The sequence below is a fragment of the Panthera uncia genome, assembly GCF_023721935.1.
Source record: "Panthera uncia isolate 11264 chromosome B3 unlocalized genomic scaffold, Puncia_PCG_1.0 HiC_scaffold_1, whole genome shotgun sequence".
Lineage (NCBI taxonomy): Eukaryota > Metazoa > Chordata > Mammalia > Carnivora > Felidae > Panthera > Panthera uncia.
Window position 1 is genome coordinate 82,510,760 of NW_026057582.1, and position 22,201 is coordinate 82,532,960.

Below are 22,201 nucleotides of genomic sequence, written 5' to 3' on the forward strand. Positions count from 1 at the left end.
CACACACACACACACACACACACACACACACACACACACACACACACTCTTCTGTTGTTGAACCCTTTGATGTTAAGTTGCTGACAAGTGTGTGCCCTTCAGTCATTGCTCATGATCAGTTTCTTCTCTATTTCCTAACCAGAGCTGTGTCTTCCTTCACAGATTCCCCAGTTTAGAGGACCACAGGCTCTGGGGCCAATCCCCACTGCTGTTGGGGTCAGCATAGCTATAGACAAGATATCTGCTGCTATCCTCAACATGGAAGAACCTGTAAGTTCAGTTTTGCTTTCCAGTGGGCTTTGAGTGGTCTTTTCATCTCGTAGTCACTTATATGCAGCCCTGGGTGTGGCAGCAATAGCCCGAGGCCTTGGGAAGCTATCTTTGCCATGATAGACCAGCCTAAGACTTGGCATCCATCCTTGTGTATGTGTCCTTAGCTGTAGCTGAGGGACCTCAGACGCTCCTCTGTCTTCTCCTGGCCGGCCTCACTCTCGACTGTGACACGCTATGTAAATGTGACATGTTCTAGCTGTTAGCAGACTCCTGTCAAAGCCCCTTGTTCAGAAACCCTGCTCTACTCTACAGAGCTATAAACGTTTTTTGGGGTTTTTTTCCTTTGTGTTTCAGACAAGATTAGTTTTCCCAGAGGAAAAGAAGATCTTCTCAACAGCTTAGGATAGTTGAAATAATTTCTTTCTAAAAAAAACTAATATAAAAGTTTTTTGACTGTCATTTTTTTTTTTTAAGCTAAGTCATTCTGAAGCCAAGCCATGTGCACATCTCTTACTATATAAGATCTCAGGGTGCTCTCTTCACTCAAGCGGTGCCTCCTTCCTAGTGCTGGTCTCGCTTCTCTAAATGTAAGCACTCTGTTTCTCATCCAGGTTACAATCAGCTCTTGTGACCTCCTGGTCGTAAGTGTTGGCCAGATGTCCATGTCCAGGGCCATCAACCTCACCCAGAAACTCTGGACGGTGGGAATCACAGCACAAATCATGTATGACTGGTCGCAGGTAATGAGACAAAAAAAATGCCCGTGGGTTGAGTGCATGTAGTCACGGCTGCAATGGCAAATCGTCCCCTCCAGCCTTAGACTAGAGTTCCCTCAGACTCTACTTCTCTCTGGTTAGAGTTACTTCCCGTGTTAGCTTCTTATTGCTACACTGGCAAATCACCGCAGACTTAGTGGTTTAAAACAATACAGGCTTATTACCTCACGTTTCTGGCGTTCAGAAGTCTGATACCAGTTTCACTGGGCTCAAATCAAGGTTCTCCGCTAGGGCTGGATCCTTCTGAAGGCTTTAGGGGGAAACTCCTTTCCCTTGACTTTTCCAGCTCCTAGAGGCCTCCTGCACCCCTCAGCTGTTAGTCCCTTCCTCCACTTTCAAGCTCAGCAGTGTCGAGTTTTCTTTCCTCTCTACCTCTGTTTCTGTCCTTAGATCTCTAACTCTGACCCTCCCATCTCCCTCTCACAAGGCCCACTGTTTCCGCCCAGATCATCCAAAATAATCTCCCTATCTCAAGATCCATAACTCAAAGTTCCTTTTTACCATATAAGGCAACATATTCAGTTGGCAGGGATTAGGCTGGGACATCTTCGCGGGGCCATCCCAACCCACCACACTTTCGAAAGGCACTTCGTGTTTAGCGTGCGTACGTATCCTCAGACCTCCCACAGCAGCCTGCCCTGGGGATGGAAGTGAGGGAGGTGGCACCCCCGAACCTGCTGGCCCCTCAGGAAGGGGGGGGGGGGCTTCAGAGAACATCTGCACTGCCACCAGCTGATCACAGAAGGGCCTGAGCTCCCAGGTAATCAAGTTGCACGCACGATCACCCACACTCAGGTGCCCCGGAGCGTGAAGAGATGCCCAGGGAAACAGCCTCCATTCCTCCTGCTCCTTGCACATCGCCTACCAAGAGGTTTCCAAGGCTGCTGCCGTCCATTTTTGTGAGCGTTATAAAAAGCCTCTTGTTTAGAAGTATGTTGAGCGATAATTTTGAATCGTTGGAGCATCCTCTTGCATTTGTTTCCTTGTTTCATAAACTGTTAGAGAAGAGCTCTTACAGAAACAGGGACTTCCATCCTGCACAGTGACATACGCTGCAGGCATCTCCGCTCGGATGCTCACTTTATGCTTCAGTCCTGCTTCTCACCTTCCACTCTTTTTGCTGCCTTTGCTTCCCTCAGAGGCCTTTTCATTGTGTGTATGTGTATTGTATAATTTTTGGCACCTTCCATCAAGGTTTGGAGCTTTTGAAAACCTGACCACATTGATTGTTCGTGGCCCCTTAGGACAATAGCGAATGTAAGAAAAGCAAGGTTTTATTCTCCTTTGAATTCTTACTCTTCTGGCTTAATATTTATATCTCCTGAAGTCAGCATGTTTAGTCATTCACTTTGAAAATCTAGCTGAACACAGTGTTTGCAGTCTCCTTAATCACTTGAAGCCGCTGTAGGTGTTCTGTGTTTATTTCACACACTGTGGTTTGTTTGTTTCAGTCCCAAGAAGAACTCCAGGAATACTGCAGACATCACGAAATCACCTACGTGGCCCTTGTCTCAGATAAAGGACGAAGCTATGTCAAGGTACAGACCCAAGGAAATCTTTCACAATTCAACAGATTTTCCAAACTGGGTATTAACTGTGGAGCACCTGACTTCCCACTAAGGCCCTGGCCTTGGGTGTGGGTGGAAATCCATTATTTTATTGGCTGGACCTATTCTTGGAGAAAGACTATAGAGTAAGAGAGAATCTGAATCTGAATCCTTCCCTTCAAGCTTAAAAAATGCAAACACAGAGGCAGTAGCTTTTTCCTACTTTTCTCCCTTTGCTCCTCTTTTCCATCTAAGAAAACAATAATCATCACTACACCGAAATGCTGGTTGGCATAGCCTATGGCTGTTTCCTAATCAGTTTTACTCTGTTGCGTTTAACTTACGAAGCTCATAAATATACCACCTCCTAACCGTTATTTCTGTTTTTGAAGAAAAAAATCAACCTATTTCTCCCCTTTTAAATCTTTGTCAGGTTTTGATATCTGTGTAATGTTGGCTTCATAAATGAATTAGACATCCTCTTCCACTTTGTGGAAGATTTTGTGTAGAATTGGTATTATTTCATCCTCAAATATCTGGTCAGATTCCCCAGTAGAGTCATGTGGGCCTTGATAGAGAGCTATTCTGGTTGCCTGTTTCTGAATAAGTGACTTTTTGTAGTGTAGATCTTTCCCAGAATGTTTCCATTTCATCTAAATTTTCCTATATTTTCTGTCGCTGTCTGTGAGATATGCAGTAATAATCCCCTTTCATTCTTGATATTGTTAATTTATGTCTTACCCCCCAACCCGCCCACACTTTTTCTTTTTTTAACCACTGGTGAGGTAAAAAAAACCCTAGCCTGACTAGAGGTTTATCAATCTTATTTGTATTTTCAGAAAACCAGTGTTTTTATGTTATTGATTTTTCCCTATTTTGTGTTCATTTGTTTTCTATTCTATTGATTTCCACTCTTCATTCTGCACATTTTGGATTTAGTTTATTCCATTTCTAGTTTCTTCAGATAGAACTTTAGGTTAGGGGTGAACTACAGCCCATAGGCCACATCTGGCACACAGCCTATTTTGTATGGCCTGTGAGATACAAATTTTTTTTACACTCTTTGTTTAAAAAAAAGAAAAAGAAATAGTATGTGACAGAGAGATTGTTTGGCCTGCAAAGCCTAAAATCCTATCTGAGTCTTTGCATTTAAAAAAACAAAAAAGGCACCTGGCTTGGACCACTGATTTTAGATTTTACTTTTCTAAGTAGAACTATTTAATGCTATAAATTTCACTCTAAGTACTGCATTAGTTGCATCCCACACATTTTTATATGTAGTGCTTTTATTTTCATTTAGTTCAGAATTTTTTTTTTTTTTTTTAAGTAGGCTTCACATCCAGCATGGAGCCCAATGCCTGGCTTGAGCTCACAATCCTGAGATCAAGATCTGAGCTGAGATCAAGAGTCGGATATTTTTATTTTTTTAATAGTTCAGGATACTTTCTGGGGCGCCTGGGTGGCTCAGTCGGTTAAGCGTCCGACTTCAGCTCAGGTCACGATCTCGCGGTCCGTGGGTTCAAGCCCCGCATCGGGCTCTGGGCTGACAGCTCAGAGCCTGGAGCCTGCTTCCAATTCTGTGTCTCCCTCTCTCTCTGCCCTTCCCCCGTTCATGCTCTGTCTCTCTCTGTCCCAAAAATAAATAAACGTTAAAAAAAAAAAAAAAATTTAAAAAAAGTTCAGAATACTTTCTAATTTCTTTGGTTATTTCTTCTTTGTTCCATGGGTTACTTCCAGATATTTGGGTATTTTCCAGCTATCTTTCTTTAAGGATTTCTAATGATTTAATTCCTTTGCGATCAAAGAACATACATATTCTATATGATTTCAGTCCTTTTAATTTTACTGAGTCATGGTTTAAAGTAAAACAATGGTCTGTTACTGTGATGTTTCATGTACACTTGAAAAGAATGTGTATTCTGCATTGTTAGGAGGAGTGTTTGATAAATATCAGGTCACATTAGATGATGATGTTGCCCAAGTGTTCTGTATCTTTACTAATCATTTTGTCTACATGTTCAATCAGTTACTGAGAGAGGAGTATTGAAATCTCCAGCTATCATTGTAGATTTATCCATTTCTCCAAAAGTTTTATCAGTTTTTGCATTTTGAAGCTCTGGGATTTGGTGAATGCACATTTAGAATTTTATATGTTTTATGAATTGACCTGTTTATCACTATGAAATGTTCTTCTTTATCCCTGATAACACTTCTTGTTCTGAGGTCTTTTGGTTAGTGTTTGCATGACATGTCTGTTTCCATCCTGTGTCTTGAAGTGCGTTTCTTAGAGACAGTCAGCAGTTGAGTTGTGCCTTTTTATCCACTCTGACAATTCCTGCCTTTTAATTGGAATTGTTAGACATTAATTTGTAATGCAGTTAGCGAAATGGTTGGGTTTAAATCTGCCATTTTACTATTTGTTTTCTGATTATTCCATCTGTTCTTTTTTCCATTTTTGTCTTTTCATGCCTTCTTTTTAGGTTGATATCTACTATTTTACTGACCATTACTCGTTTTTGGTGAGACTGTTTTTGTGACCTCTCTAGGGTTTGCAATATACATACACCTTTAACTTAACACATTCTACCTTCAAAAAATGTTATATGCCTTTCTCTTATCGTGTAAGAACCTTATAAGAATACTTCCATTTCCCTTCTCTCATTCTTTGTGCTGTTGTTGCCAAATATTTTTCTTACATATATTGTAAAGTCCACAATACATTGTTACTATTTTGGCTTTAATTAGTTATTTTTTAAAGAGGTTTTTGTTTTGGGTTTTTTTAGAGAGGTTTTTAAAATAAGGGGGGAAATATCTTTTATATTTACCCACATAGTTACCATCTCTTGTACTACTGATTCCTTTGTTGAGGAAGACATCATTCTGATTTCATTTTCCTTCTGCCTGAAGAATTTCCTTTAATATTTCTGGTCCATGCAGGTGTGCTGGTCATGAGTTGTCTCAGTTGTTATTGGTCTGAGAAAGTCTTCACCCTCATTTTTGAAAGGTGTTTTTGCTAGATATAAAATTCAACATTTACATTTTTTTCATTTTGCACTTTGAAGAGGTGTTTTACTGTCTTCTGAGCTGATCACCGTTTCTGTTAAAGTCTGCTTTGATCCTCTGAATATGATTTTTTTTTATTTTCTGGCAGCTTATAAGATTTTCATTTGTCACTGGTTTTCTGCATTTTGAATATGGTTTACCTCAGTGTGGTATTCTCTATATTCTAATACTTGGTATTCGTAGATAGGACTTCTTTGAACTGTAGATTTGTAGTTCTCATGAAATTTAGAAAATTTTCAGACATTATTTCCTCAAATATTTTTCTGTCCCTTTTCCTCTTTTACTTCTAGGACTCCAATTACAGTATGTTAATTATCTGATATTGCCCCACACCTCATTAAGTCTCTCTTTGTTTTGTTCCCCCCCCCCCCCATGCTTTATTCTGGATCATTCACTGATCTTTCTGCAATATCTTACATGCTATTAATCCCACTGCATTTCTTATTTCGGATATTGTATTTTTCCATCTTTATAAGTTATATTTGGATCTTTAGGTCTTCCATTTCTCTCTTACGGTTTTTGTTGCCTTTATATTTTTTATAAGATTTAAAACAGTCATTCTAAGGTATCTGTCTACTAATTCCATAATTTCTGAGACATTTCTCTGTTTCTGTCGTTTCTCCTTGCTGTGAGTCCTATTTTCTTGCCACCTTGCATGCCTAGTAATTTTGGATTGGTTGTGGACATTATGAATTTTACATTTTTGGAAATACTGCTGGGCTTTGTTCTGGGGTATAGTTAAAATACTTGAATTGTTTGATCCTTTCCAGGCTGGGTGTTAAGCTTTGTTAGGGCAGACCAGGGCCGCGTTTAGCTCTGAGTTGACCCATTACTAATAAGGCAGTATCGCCTGGGTGGCTCAGTCGGTTGAGCATCTGACTTCGGCTCAGGTCATGATCTCATCGTTCCTGAGTTCAAGCCTCACATCAGACTCTGTGCTGACAGCTTAGCGCCTGGAGCCTGCTTTGGATTCTGTGTCTCCCTCTCTCTGCCCCTCTCCCACTTGTGCTCTGTCTCTATCTCTCAAAAATGAACAATAAAAAAAAAGTTTAAAAGTTAAAAAAAAATTTTTTTTAGGTTTATTTTTGAGAAAGAGTTGTTGCTTGTTGTCTAATGTCTGAAAAATCTTATGTGTTTTGTCGGGTTTTCTAACTGTTGAAGGCAGGAAGGCAGTTCCTGGAGTAGTTTATCCTTTTAGGGAAGATTTGCAAGTCCCCACTACTAGTCTGTTGGTTAGTCACAAAATTATTTTTTTTTTATCTTTATTTTTTTTAATGTTTATTTTTGAGACAGAGACAGAGCATGAACGGGGGAGGGTCAGAGAGAGGGGGAGACACAGAATCCGAAGCAGGCTCCAGGCTCTGAGCTGTCAGCACAGAGCCCGACGCGGGGCTCGAACTCACGGACTATGAGATCATAACCTGAGCTGAAGTCGGACACTTAACCGACTGAGCCACCCAGGCGCCCCGTCAAAATTAGAAATGCCCTTAAGAACTACTCATCAGGCCTCTTCCAGAGTAGTGATTGCTCCTGCAGTAGTACCGAGAGATGACCATCAAGCCTTTGCTGGGTAACTCATGTCATAAGACAGTGCTATAATGCTGAGCAAATTTTAAAAACCTGAATTAGTCTCCTTCCCAAAATCTAACGCTCAATGTCTTAGTTCTGTCTTCTTGAGTAGTCGCAATAGCCAGTCTAATTCTTCCTCCTTCTCTCAACTACCTTCAAATAAATTCTAGGAGACCAGAGACTGCCATGCCACTCTATCCTCATTGCTGGTGTAAAAAAAATTTTTTTAACGTTTATTTATCTTTGAGAAAGACAGAGAGAGACAGAGTACGAGTCAGGGAGAGGCAGAGAGAGGAAAACACAGAATCCAAAGCAGGCTCCGGGCTCTGAGTTGTCAGCACAGAGTCTGATGTGGGGCTCGAACCCACAAACTGTGAGATCATGAACTGAGCCAGGGTCGGATGCTTAACCAACTGAGCCACCCAGGCTCTCCCTCTTTTCTGGCTTAAACATTCTGGTTACTTAAGCCATTTCTCTTAACATGATTTCCCAGATCCTTGACCCTCCTAGTTAAGCTCCCCTAGACACGCTTGCTTAATGTCTGTCTTTAAATGTGATCCTAGAATTCTACACAGCACTCTAAGCATATTCTGACTAAATGAGAATGCTCTCTGACCTCCCTCAATCCAGATACCATATTTCTCCTAATGGAGCTTACTAGTGAACTCTTAGCAACCCTGTGGCTCTTGGGCTTATACTGAACTTATCAGCTAAAATTCATTGGCCTTTTAACAGTTATCACCATGTCTGGCTGGCCACCTACAATGAAGGCTTCAATTACAGGATGTCATATTTATCTCCATATTTACCTCCATTATCTCACATTTAATGGAGATAAATTGTTCATTCTAGAACATTGTTTCAGCCTGTCCAGCTCTTTCCAATCCGGTATCACCTTCATATTTGAAGGGCAAGACATCACTTCATTCACCTAGTCAACAAATGCATTTTAAGTATTAACAGTGTAGAAGGGATGGAATTTAAGATCCTAAAGGATACAGTGACATTTAAGCCTCAGGCCCTCCTGTGAGGTATCCTATAATCTGGTAGGGAACATAACACATTTGTGCACGATTATGAGTTAGAAAATGCTAAATGCCATTAGAGTCCTACAGAGAACGTTCAATGAGGGTTCATCACCACCTGGGAGAGGACTTCAGAAGTAGCAGAGAAGTCTTCAGGGTAGAGGTGGGGTTTATGCTGGACCCTCATGGATGGGTAGCATATAGGTACGTGCTGAAAGGACCTTTTAAGCATAAGGAATAGCAAAGGTAATGGTAATTCTTTGACCCGCCTGTTCCAAAGTCAGAGGGAGGCCAGCAAAGAACTATTGTGGTATTATCCTGAATAAGTCTACTTTGGATGAAGCAGAAGCATTGCAAAGAAGGGGTACTTCAGGAGAGACTGGTTTTAGCTAGATCATGGGGAGCAAAATGCCCACCGAGGAATTTAGATTTTATGTAGCAGCTCGAGACCTGTCTCAGGGGCCTCCAGAGCATCTATTTTCTACAGAAGGGGACATCAGAGTTGTATGTGAAAAACATTAATCTGCAGGTACGTGTAGCATGGAATGGAGTGAGGGGAAACTGAAGACAGGGATAGCAGTGCGAACAATATAAAGCTATTCTAAGCCAAGGCCACTTCATGGCCAGTGAAGATGAAAGGTATCATAAAAAAATGGGATGACAGGACTTAGGTTTGGAGTGGGGGTTGGGGAGGGGGTGGAAACTTGGTGACTGACCAGGGGATATTTAAGGGGAAGAAAATGTGAAAGAAATGAAATAGGAGCTGGTTAGTCTTGCCCCCCCCCCCACCCCCTTTTTAAACTCTATCACCAGTGATAAGCTTTTCTAGTCTATACCAGAGTTTCTCAAAGCCACAGTGACGTTTGGGGCCAGATAATTATGGGGGCTGCTGTTCTGGGCACTGTAGGATGTTGAACAGCATCCCAGGCCTCTCTCTGCAAGATGTTGGTAGCACCCTCTATAGATGTCACAACCAAAACTTGTCTCCAAACATCGCCAGCTGTCCTGTGGTGAGCAAAATTGCCTCTGGTCGAGAACCACCAACCTGAACTGTTGACTTCATTTTGTACTCGGGTTCAGAAATTGATGGATCTATTTCATTCTTTTTAAGGTTAAGTCTTTTGAGAAGGAAAGGCAAACAGAGAAATGCGTGCTGGAATCTGATCTTATAGACTATGTTGTGCAGAAACTCAGGACTAAAGTCAGTGATGAAAGGACTATCAGGTAACAAAGGCCCAGAAAACCAGCTGTGATACCTGTAGAACTTCCGTGCCTTTTTTAGAAAAATCAATTTGATCCTTTTGGGAAATAAAGATTCATCAGGATAACTTTTAATGGACCATTCTGTTGCTTCTGAAGAACTCAAGAGTTGAAGTATACGATCCCCTGTATAAGACTAATCCTACTTTCAGTGTTCCTTTCTCATAACGTGTCAGAGAATGCTTTATCAGTTTGAAAGTCCTCAGGAGCCAGAATTATCTTACTTGGTCTGTTATGCAGCAAATTTTGGTAGTATTTTGTCAATATATTTGAAAGATCTAATATATTCTGGGAAAAGATCTCATATTAAATGTACACTGGCTCAACTCTCTGGATAGGAATTTAACAAAGTTAAGAACCTTAAAAATTAAAGACCCATTAATATTACTTTCAGGAATTTATAGCAAAAATTATCCCATGGGGGTATGTGAAAGATGTCTATCATGGCATTGTTTATAACAGCAGTTCCAAACTTTTTGGCCTTAGAAGCCCTTTATATCCTTAAAAATTATTTGAGGGCATCAAAGAATGTTGTTTATGTGGGTTGCATCTATCAGTAATTTGGTAGAATTAAAATGAATATTTTAAAAATATTTTTTTAAATAAACCCATTACATGCTAATCTAAATGACATATTTTAATGAAAAATAACTATTTTCCAAAACCAAAGAAATTTAAGAAGAGCAACACTTTCATCTTTTTACAGATAAAGAGACAAAAATGGAAAAAAAATGCATTAACACTTTGATAGAAAAAACTAGATTGTCATCTGCTTCTGCATTCAATCGGTTGTGCTATCACCCATCATACAGTCTCTGGAAAATTCCAGGATACACTTGTGAGAGGATGAGCATAAAAAAAAGAGAGAAGTAACATTTTAGGATTGTGGTGAAAATTATCTTGACCTTACAGACCTCTGAAAGGGTTCGGGGGCCTCCAGAGGTCCCTGGACCACACGCTGAGAAATCTCTCACTTATAGTATCACAAAATCCATTCTAGAAGATTGTCTGGATTATAGTAATATAGTGAAATGCTATGCAGCCTTCAAAAATGATGATTCTATGGGCCAGGCCTGACTGGCTCAGTCAAAAGAACATGTGACTCTTGATCTCAGGATTATGAGTTTGAGCCCCATATTGGACACAGAGTTTACTTAAAAACAAAATTTTTTTTTAAATGTTGATTCTAGTAAAGCTGAATTTATTGACATGGAAGGATGTCCATAGACAACATATACGATCCTATTTTTCTTAATCAAAATACACAGTCCACATTAGGCTGGAATGACGTACAAATTTTTAATTGTAGTTATTTCTGGTTAGTGGGATTACAAGGGATCCTAATTTTCTTAAGGCTTTTTTTTTTTTTTTTTTTAAATAAATGTGTAACTTTTACATATATGCTCATAATCAGAAATACCTTTTTTGGCTTCTATCAGTGATTCTCAAGTAGGGGACACTTGGCACTGTTTGCAGACATTTCTGGTTGTTAGAACTGGGGGGTGCTGCTAGTATCTAGGAGGGATCAGGGGTGCTGCTGCTTCTACAGTACATGGGACTGACCGCCCAGACCGCCAAGCAAGAGTTACCTGGCCCCGAATGTCACTAGTGCCAACGGTGAACAATCCTGGCTTCTATAAGATAAACATTCTTAGTCTCTTCTCCTTCCCTCACCCTGCTTGAATAAATTCCCATCTGCACCTAGCTTGAATAAGTTCACCATCACGCTTTCTCTGAAGGCATATAATGTTCTGGAAGTCACCAGATATTAGAATTATGGATTTTAAAAAATAGAGGTTTAGAAAGCATAAAATACTCAACTAATTAATAGTACAGGTGAACATTAAGACACTTAAAAGGCCAGATGGGATTCAGTTTTAGCAGGGAAAGGTTTAAAATCTTTCTTCCATGTGCGTGATTACTTCCAGGTTTTCCCCGAGAGAACTATTATGTCTCTCAAAGGCTATCAACTAATTCAGTCTTTAAAAGAATGTCCATTCACAGCTTTTGAAAGAATCTCCTTGTTTACTAAATGTTCTCCTGTGGGAGATCACCAAGGTTGCTGCCATAATAAAGGTGGGGCATGCCATTGCTAATGTTTCCTTGTATTGTGAGGGGGGCGGAAAGAACGCCCATTATATTTCATTGAAATTAGCTTCTTATGTTGAGCCAGGATTTCAGACATAGTTGAATACATCAAAAGGTTGTCTTTAGGCATTTGTTAATCTGAAATGACATCCTTTATAATTTTTACTTGCTGTTGACCAAACGCAAAATTAAGTTCAAGTTTTGTTATTTTTCTTCCACTAATAACCACCATTTAGTTTTTACACTTAATAGAAAAAATGGCTCACTTTATCTGTGTTTTGCTTTATTGACTGTTTTGTAATTGTTTTTGTTTGTTTTTAGAGAAGCTTCCGATAATCTTGCAGTGCAAAATCTGAAGGGGTCATTTTCTAATGCTTCAGGTATTTACTAATTATGATCTGAACATAATCGTGCTGTGTGTGTGCGTGCGCGTTTGCGGTAAGCACTAATGACTGTGCTGCCTCCTTGCTGCATCAGAAATATATCTTGAAAGTAACATATACTGTTAAATGTACCAGCTGGAATTTTTCTCTGTGCTTTGAAACCCACATCCTAGAAAAAGATGGGAAGTCTGGTGATTCCTCTGATCCTAATACATCCCTGTCTTACTGTCTTATTTTCACAACTGGTTTAATCTTCTTTTGGCTCGGTTTATTGTACAGATTAAATGTGGGTAATTTTCCTGGAAATCTTCCCCACACAGAAGATTGAAGAATAATATGTTGAAATCCCTTGAGAAAGACACTGTGAATCCATTTTGTTTTCCTGAAAGCCAAGAGGAGCAGTGGTGATAGTTAAATCTTTAGTTTCACCACATCTACCAACCTTACTGAAAAAGCAATGTCCCGAGCATTGTCCACAAGACGACTTATTTGGCTTTTTTTTTTTTTTTAATTTTTTTTTTTTTTCAACGTTTATTTATTTTTGGGACAGAGAGAGACAGAGCATGAACGGGGGAGGGGCAGAGAGAGAGGGAGACACAGAATCGGAAACAGGCTCCAGGCTCTGAGCCATCAGCCCAGAGCCTGACGCGGGGCTCGAACTCACGGACCGCGAGATCGTGACCTGGCTGAAGTCGGACGCCCAACCGACTGCGCCACCCAGGCGCCCCTTATTTGGCTTTTAACAGAACTGGGTCTTTTTGGTTTGTTTCTGCTAGCATTGACTTTCTGCCACTGTCGGTTTTCAAATACTTTCAGGAATTTAGAATTTGAGGGATAGTTAAGTGTGATTTTTTTTTTTTCCTTAAGGTCACCAGGTTTTGGTGACAAATATAGCCTCCCTGTGCCTTAGTCACCTTCCACCCCACCTCCCCCTTGAGGAGAGAAGCCTGGTAATTTTGACAAAAGCATCAGGGTTCTGGGCTCCTCCAGGTCAAGTGCAGGTAGTTTTAGAGATGGAAAACCAAGCGCAGACAGAACCTAGCCCATAGAATGACACCAGGGCGGCTTCTACGAATATCCCTGCCATCTCCGTGGTGTGTTACAGAAAGTGGGTGGGATCAGTTAAGACCATACATTCTGAAACTCTCTGTTTCAGGTTTGTTTGAAATCCATGGAGCCGCTGTTGTTCCCATTGTGAGTGTGATCGCCCCAGAGAAGCTGTCAGCCAGCACTAGGAGGCGGTATGAAACTCAGGTACACAGTTGCCTCAGCTTTCTCGTGTAAGCTACAAAGGAGGAAGAAACTAGGAAAGGAAGTTAAGAAACAGAGTTTCCTGGAAATACTTTCCTCCTCACGTCCGTAACTTGGTGGCTTCTGAAAATTCATCAACTCAGAGCTATCTCTGGTGTTAGGATTCTGCCCCATTTGCCCTCCAAAGAGGCATCCGTGTATGTTGTGGGCACCTAGAAGCACCTACTGTCAGTTATTAGATCTAAACAAAGACTTTCTGGTCTATGTCTAATGGCAGAAAGGGTTGGGTTTTGTTCTGAATAACAAAGCACATGAGATCTGTTCCAAGACTTGGGGCAGGTTTCTGTCTGCATACATGTTTTTGCTATCTGCTATATGCCGGATTTGGTGTGAAATACCATGTAAAATTTAAAAGACATATGGCATGGCCCAATCCTCAGAGTTTATAAAACCTTAGAAGCATATGCAGGATACAGTTGGGAGACCAACAGAGGAAAAGTAACAGAATGCTGCATTAGGCACACTGAATGGGAGTGTTAGGAGTGTGCTACATACAGACACAGGGGCGGGGTGGAGAGCAGTGTCTGCACGGATGATAGACCAAGGCCTCCTGGAGGGAATCCCTGATGGATTTAAATAGGTAGGGGAAAGAAATAAGGGCAGTCCTCACACTCATGAGCCCGGTCAGGACACTGGCCTAACTTGGGAAGTGAGTGAGTGTTACAGAACAGTCATTATGTAGAAATGCGTTTAGACAAATATAAAAGATGACCTCATTTTGCTATGCTCTCCTGGCTGTTTCTCAGGATGTTGGATGGTGACGCATTTTCACATCTTTCTGTTGCTTTCAGCCCCCTTGAGTTCCATGTCCTCACTGCTGTCACCTTCTTCTTTTTCCAAATGTAGCTTAATAATAAAATCCTCCTGCTCCCACGCACAGTTTTAGTGCCCTGAGCTTAATGCTAAACAACTAAGTAGGTGGAGCATTAAATTATCAAAACAGACTATAAAATCTCATTTCCCTTGAGATCAGGATAGACTAAGCACTCATCTTTCCGGGGTGGGTTGAGAACAAGTCCTTAGATAAATCTTTGGGAGCCCTTCTAGGCCTTAGTTTGTCACTCGTGATGGATGGTTTCCTACAATAAGAAATAAAATGGCAAGAAAGATGGTTTGGGTTGGCAGCTTCTGAATTCTGACAGGTTTTCTTGTTTTAGGTACAAACCCGACTTCAGACCTCCCTTGCCAACTTACATCAGAAAAGCAGTGAAATTGAAATTCTGGCTGTAAGTCTCTTTCTTTAACATTTTGAGAATTGTCCTGTTTTTAAAGTTGTTTCCTCAGAGGTCAGGCCATTTATGCTCATTGTGCACAGTATTGGGTTCCAGGCCTTTTATCACTGATATGAACCACATGCAATCTAAATCTGTAAAAACTGGGGAGAAAACTGAAGGTTCTGTGTTTGTTTCTCCTGTTTTCTTCCTCTGAAAGATGGCGGGGGGGGGGGCAGGGGGAATAAAACCAAAATCACCGTTTTCCTAAAATGTTTCAGACCTTTGCCTCATTAAAAATATACTGAGTGCAGAAAGTAGCAGCAAGCTTCTGGGGTGTAACATGTGAGGACCAGAGATATTTGTTTTCCAGTGCTGACCTCTTACTGTTGCATGGTTCATCTAAGTGTGCTTTATTTTATAGCACAGTCGTGTCCCAGACTCTGCCAACCCTATTCATGTTGCTCCCTCCAAACAACACCATTGTCAGGCAGTATGTGCTGCTTTGGGTTCCTTGACAGATAACCTACATTTTTGTGTATCGACAGGTGGATCTACCCAAAGAAACCATCCTACAGTTTTTATCATTAGAGGTAAGCAAGATGAACTCTTGTGCATTATGGCCTTTAAAATTCCGAAGTTTGGGTGTTAATTTGCCAAAACAAAATTAAAATGGCATTATTTTCTTAGTGATACTGAGTATTTTTTGACAGTTCCAGGAATTCAATAACATTGTTCTTTTATGTGACATATATATTACTGAATCAGATTTTGAGAGAATCATACTTTTCTAGTGACTTTCTTTTAAATTTCAGAGAATATTTCAACACCCTGTATTTTTACTGCACACCTCATATTTTTACTGTGTATCAGGCTCTAGCAGGCCTTGCTCTAAGCATGATTTTTTTTTAATTTTTTAAAAATTTACATCCAAATTAGCATATAGTGAAACAATGATTTCAGGAGTAGATTCCTTAATGCCCCTTACCCATTTAGCCCATCCCCCCGCCCCACAACCCCTCCAGTAACCCTCAGTTTGTTCTCCATATTTATGAGTCTCTTCTGTTTTGTCCCCCTCCTTATTTCCCTTCCCTTATGTTCATCGGTTTTGTCTCTTAAAGTCCTCATATGTGTGAAGTCATATGATTTTTGTCTTTCTCTAATTTCACTTAGCATAATACCTTCCAGTTCCATCCACATAGTTGCAAATGGCAAGATTTCATTCTTTTTTATTGCCGAGTAATACTCCATTGTGTGTGTGTGTGTATGCACATACCACGTCTTCTTTATCCATTCATCCATCGATGGACATTTGGGCTCTTTCCATACTTGGGCTACTGTCAGTAGTGCTGCTATAAACATGGGGGTGCATGTGTCCCTTTGAAACAGCACACCTGTATCCCATGGATAAATGCCTAGTAGTGCAATTGCTGGGTCATAGGACAGTTCTATTTTTAGTTTTTTGAGGAACCTCCATACTGTTTTCCAGAGTGGGTACACCAGCTTGCATTCCCAAGCATTTTTCAAATATTAACTCCTTTAATCATAACAAACTCGAGATAGGTACTGTTAACCCATTATATAAATAAAAAGCAGCATTTTACATTTTATGGTGAATGGAAGAAGAGATACTAAGTATCTTTAAAAAAAGTTTTTTTTTTGAGAGAGAGCACACAAGCAGGGGAGAGGGGCAGAGGGAGAGAGAATCTTAAGCAGGTTTCCATGCTTAGCATGGAGCCCAACCTGGGGCTCAATCCCACGATTCTGGGCTCATGACCTGAGCCAAAATCAAGAGTCAGACCCCCAACCGACTGAACCACCCAGGTGCCCAGAAATATAAAATACCTTACTCGAGGTCGACCTACTAGTAATTAGCAGAGACAGAATTTGAACCTAGACAGACTAGTAAAATCTATACTCTTAACCTCCATACAATGCTGTCTCAGACCTTCATTACAACTAGGGAAGCTTATTTGTAGAACTAGAACTATGTATTTTTATAAAAATTAAGTCAAGAATTAAGTGTGTGTAAGTTTTTATAGGTAGCACTAAAACAAGCAATCTGATTTAAAAATGGACATAGGGGGGCGCCTGGGTGGCTCAGTCGGTTGGGCGTCCGACTTCGGCTCAGGTCACGATCTCGCGGTCCGCGAGTTCGAGCCCCGCGTCGGGCTCTGGGCTGATGGCTCAGAGCCTGGAGCCTGCTTCCGATTCGGTGTCTCCCTCTCTCTCTGCCCCTCCCCCATTCATGCTCTGTCTCTCTCTGTCCCAAAAATAAATAAATATTAAAAAAAAAAAAATTTAAAAAAAATAAAAATGGACATAGGACCCAAATAGACATTTTTCCAAAGACATACAGATGGCCAACAGACACATGGAAAGATGCTCAACATCACCCATCATCAGGGAAATGCAAATCAAAACTACAATAAGATAGCTAAATGGAATAAACCAGAGAAAGACAAATTTCATGATTTCATTCATATGTTGAATTTAAGAAACAAAGCAAATAAGGAAAAAAAAAAAAAAAGACTAAGGAACACTCTCTAGTTAAGAGAACTGATGGTTACCAGACAAGGGGTGGATAGGTACAATCGGTGAAGGGGATAGAGTACACTTACCATGATGAGCATGGAATATGTATAGAAACGTTAAATCACTATATTATACACCTGAAACTAATACTGTATGTTAACCATACTGGAATTAAAAAAGTAAAAAACACTTTTATTTATTTTTGAGAGAGAGAGCACGATCAGGGACAGGGCAGGGAGAGAATCCTAAGCAGGCTGTGCACTGCCAACTCGAAGCCTGATGCGGGCTTGATTTTACAGTGAGATCATGACCTGAGCCAAAATCAAGAGTCAGATGCTCAATGGACTGAGCCACCCAGGTACCCCCAAAAAAGTTTTTTTTATAAGTAGCCTTTAATATCAAATAGCCTAAAACTCCTAAAAAGTTGAATAAGCATTTCTTCAAATGTATATTATTTTGAGAGAGCACGAGTGGGGGAGGGGCAGAAAGAGGGAGTCACAGAACCTGAAGCAGGCTTCAGGCGCTGAGCTGTCAGCACAGACCCCGACATCGGGCTCAAACCCATGAACAGTGCGATCATGACCTGAGGTGAAGCTGGAGGCTTAACTGACTAAGCCACCCAGGTGCCCCTGAATAAGCATTCTTAAGGTAACAAACTTCAATCATAGCTGCAGGTGATTTTTTTTAACATCCTATCAAAGAATACTTTTTTGTCAACTCTGTGTTTAGTCACAGATTAAATTAGATGAAAAAAATGAACTTTGCCCCCAAAGTAACATTTGATACATTTTTCTCTTGTCATCTTGTAAATAAGCATATACCACTGTGCTGGCAGTTACTGCTTTATGCTCCACTCAAATGGATGCACACAGAGGTGTTATTTGCATTTTACACAAAATAAATCAGTAATAACTGGTCTAAAGTCACGTAGCACACTACGGCATTGCTCAGCAGGATCTAAAAAGGAGTCTTGTACAGAAAAATCGGTGCTTCAAAGGAAAAACCCCAACAATCTCCCACCAGTTTTATCTGTAAGTGATTTTTTGCAGTACACTTAAATGGCATTGGCATTTCATTAGTGACCCAGAAAAAGCCAGTGAATAAACACTAGGACCTGTCATTAAGTCTTATCTATTTTTTCCTAGTGGGATGCTGATGAACAGGCATTTAATACAACTGTGAAGCAGCTGCTGTCCCGCCTGCCAAAGCAAAGATACCTCAAATTAGTCTGTGATGAAATTTATAACATCAAAGTAGAAAAAAAGTAAGTTACCACTTAGGTATTGCAGGTTTCAGTGTGGGTTAAAACTCAAGGAGGGATTTCGAAATGGCATATTTTATTGTCTTGTCGAGTTGTGATGGCTGATAAGCGATTATGTTGGAATGGCACCTGATAACCAGTAAGGCTTGCTCAGGACTATGAATCAGTCATGATTTGTCAATAACAAAACCCAGCAGTCCCTGGGGTAGCAATCCCACTTCGAATCTTCATCACCCAGGTAACTCCTACGAATGTCTAAATGAAAGGGAAATGCTGTGACTGCTGTGCTGTAGATGTCCTCGTCAGAATGCCAGTCATTCGTTACCAGCTGCTTAAAAGGCATGGTGTCCCCCTTATGTAGGATCCTATACTACAGACCCTTGCCCATCACCACTTCTGTAAAACTTAGTTTTTTCAATGACTAGCCTTACACTAAGCATTCTAAATTTGTTATTAACTTTGTTCTTCACCCATTATATTGATCCTACCTTTTCTCTTTTGCAGGGTATCTGTGTTATTCCTGTATAGCTACAGAGATGACTACTACAGAATTTTATTTTAATCCTAAAGAATGGTCATTATCTTGTTGAAAGACAGGAGCTTATACTATGAAATGTTGTACATTCACTGTAATTTAAACTTTACATTCTAAGAAGGTGTCCCACAAAGTTGAGCTTTGTAAGTTTTTCATGTGTAATATATAAATTTATCTTTTTGAATATAATAAATGCTTTCATATATCTGCTGCTTTTAAATTGCAAATCCATTAACACTGAAAGTTTTGTGGAGCTAGAACACAAGAAAACAGCCACTTTTTTTCTTAATCCTAATGACTAAGCACATGACTATGCCCAAACCACCCCAAAAAGGTCCACACCAAGAAATGTAGTAATTAAAACAGCCAAAAAGTAATGTACAAGAGAAAACAGTTACATACAAGGGAAACCCTGTAAGGCTACTGGCTAATTTTTCACCAAAAGCTTTGCAGACCAGAGGGAGGGACATGATATATTCAAAGTGCTGAAAGAAAACCTCCAGCCACAAATACTCTATCCAGCAAGGCTATCCTTCAGAATAGAAGGAGAGAGTTTCTCAAACAAAAGCTAAAGGAATTCATGACCACTAAACCAGCCCTACAAGATGTGTTAAAGGGGACTCAGTGGAAAGGAAAGACCATATAGACAGAAGAAAAGTAGAAAGCACAAAAGCATAAAATTAAGTTTATCTATAAAAATTAGTAAAGGGATTCACAAAATAAAAGGATGTAAAGTATATCCCAAATACCTAGAATGTGGGGAGAGGAGTAAACAATGGGTTCAAACTTAAGTGAACAACAACTTAATATAGATTGCTATATGCACAAGAAATGAGATACTAACTACTAACCTAATGGTAACCACAAATCAAAAACCAGTAATAGGCAAAAAGTAGAAAAAAGAATATGTCTAAGGAAAGCCAGCAAACCGTGAGAGGAGATTAAGAAAGAAAGTACAAAATGAACCATAAAACAAGTGACAAAATGGCAGTAAGTACATACCTATCAATAATTACTTTGTAAATGGACTACAGGCTCCAATCAAAAGACACAGGGTGTTGGGGCACCTGGGTGGCTCATTCAATTAAGCGTCCAACTCTTGATCTTGGCTCAGGTTACGATCTCATGGTTTGTGAGATGGAGCTCTTCCACTGGGCTCTGTACCGAGCAAGGAGCCTGCTTGGGATTCTCTCCCCCTCTCTCTCTAACTCCCCTACACCTCAAGTGTGCACACACTATCTCTCAAATAAAAAGAAAAGGGGCCCCTGGGTGGCTTAGTCAGTTAAGTGTCTGACTTCAGCTTAGGTCATGATCTCATGGTTCCTGAATTCGAGCAGTACATCAGGCTGTCAGTTCAGGGCCTGCTTCAGATCCTCTGTCCCTCCCCTGCTTGTGCATGTGCTCTCTCTCTCAAAACTAAACATTAAAAAAAAAATTTAAGTTAAAAAAGACATGGGGTGACAGAGTGGATAAAAAGGCAAGGCCCATCTATATGCTGCCTACAAGACAGTTCTGTCTTAAAGGCACCTCCAGATAAAAGTGAAGGGATGGAAAAGCACTTATGCAAATGGAAATAGAAAGCTGGGGTCGCAATCCTCATGTTGAACAAAACAGACTTTAAAACAAAGACTGTAATGAGACAAAAACACCACATAATAATAAAGGGGACAATCCAACAAGATGTCACCATTGTAAATATTTATGCACCCAACATGATAGCACCCAAATACATAAAAAGCAGGTAATAACAAAGGAAGTAATCGATAGTAATACAATAATAATAGGGTACACCCCACTTACATCAACGGGTAGATAAGACAAAATCAGCAAGGAAACTGGTTTTGAATGATACACTGGGTAAGATGGATCTAACATATATTCATAACATTCCATCCTAGAGCAGCAAAATAAACATTCTGTTCAAGTACACATGGAACACTCTCCAGAACAGATCACATATTAGGCCACAAACAAGCCTCAAGAAACAAATTATACCATGTATCTTTTTCCAACCACAGTGCTAAGAAACTAGAACTCAATCAACCACAAGAAAAAGTCTGGAAAGAGCATAAAACACAGGGAAGTTAAATAACATGCTACTAAACAATGAATGGCTCAACCAAGAAATCAAAGATACACAGAGACAAATCAAAGTGAAAATACAATGGTCCAAAATCTTTGGTGTGGGCAAAAGCTGTTCTAAGAGGTAAATTTATACCAATACAGGTCTACATCAAGAAAAATCTCAACCTAACCTTACACCTAAAGAAACTAGGGGAAAAAGGAAAACCCAAAACCAGTAGAAGGAAGGAGATAATAAAGATTAGAGCAAACATAAACCAAATAGAAACTAACACGATAGAAAAGATCAATGAAACTAGGAGTTGGTTCTCTGAAAAGATAACAAAATTGATAGCATTTAGCCAGACTCATCAAAGAAAGACTCCAATCAAAAAAAAGAGGAGAAATAACAGCTGACACCACAGAAATAAAAAAGGATTATAATATGAAAACTACATGCCAACAAATTAAGACAACCTAAAAGAAATGGGTACATTTCTAGAAACACATAACCTCCCAAAACTGAATCAGGAATAAAGAATTTGAACAGACCAATTACCAGCAATGAAATTGAATCAGTAATCAAAAAACTCTCAAGAGGATTTCACAGGTAAATTCTACCAAACATTTAAAGAAGGGTTAATACCAATTCTTCTCAGACTATTGCAAAAAATAAATGAGGGAGGTACGCTTTCAAATTCATTCTATGAGGCCAACATTACTCTGATACCAAAACCAAATAAAGACATTACAAAAAGAACTACAGGCCAGTATCTCTGTAAAATCTGTGAAAACACAAGATGTAAAAATCCTCAACAAGATACTAGCAAACTGAATCTAACAATACATTTAAAACCAACATTCACCACAATTAAGTGGGATTTGTTCCTGGGATGCAGGAGTGGCTCGGCATTCACAAATTAATCAATGATCAAATCATACATCAAGAGAATGGATAAAAACCATATCATTTCAAAAGATGCAGAAAATGTATTTGACAAAGTACAACATCCACTCATGATAAAAATCCTCAACAGACTAGGCTTAGAGGGAACATATCTCGACATAATAAGAATCATACCTGAAAAACCCACAGCAAACATCATTCTCAATAGTGAAAAAGTGAGATCTCCTCTGAGATCAGGAAAAAGAAAAGCTCTCACCACTTTTAGTCAACTTTGTACTGGAAGTCCTAGTCACAGCAACCAGGTAAAAAAAGAAATAAAAAGCATCCAAACTGGTAAGAAGTAAGTACAACTTTATTCACTACTTGCAGATGTCATTAACTACTACATATAGAAAA

At 39.8% G+C, this 22,201-nt stretch overlaps 1 protein-coding gene across 6 annotated transcripts in view; it reads left to right on the plus strand.

The window, feature by feature from the left end:
• Window positions 1-19,058, plus strand: part of EIF2AK4 (eukaryotic translation initiation factor 2 alpha kinase 4) — a 99,384-nt gene extending 80,326 nt beyond the window's left edge. For 3 of the 6 annotated variants that reach the window (XM_049613313.1, XM_049613314.1, XM_049613315.1), the window contains 10 exons: window positions 163-270; window positions 885-1,013; window positions 2,501-2,587; window positions 9,365-9,477; window positions 11,923-11,981; window positions 13,141-13,238; window positions 14,453-14,521; window positions 15,055-15,099; window positions 18,187-18,305; window positions 18,807-19,058. In XM_049613313.1, coding sequence (XP_049469270.1) covers window positions 163-270; window positions 885-1,013; window positions 2,501-2,587; window positions 9,365-9,477; window positions 11,923-11,981; window positions 13,141-13,238; window positions 14,453-14,521; window positions 15,055-15,099; window positions 18,187-18,305; window positions 18,807-18,864 — 885 coding nt within the window. In that variant the 3' untranslated portion in view covers window positions 18,865-19,058. Of the gene's footprint in view, window positions 1-162; window positions 271-884; window positions 1,014-2,500; window positions 2,588-9,364; window positions 9,478-11,922; window positions 11,982-13,140; window positions 13,280-14,452; window positions 14,522-15,054; window positions 15,100-18,186; window positions 18,306-18,806 lie in introns of those variants that run through there. The other 3 variants (XR_007453789.1, XM_049613317.1, XM_049613316.1) reach the window with 3 other exon arrangements.
• The last annotated feature ends 3,143 nt before the right edge of the window (window positions 19,059-22,201 follow it).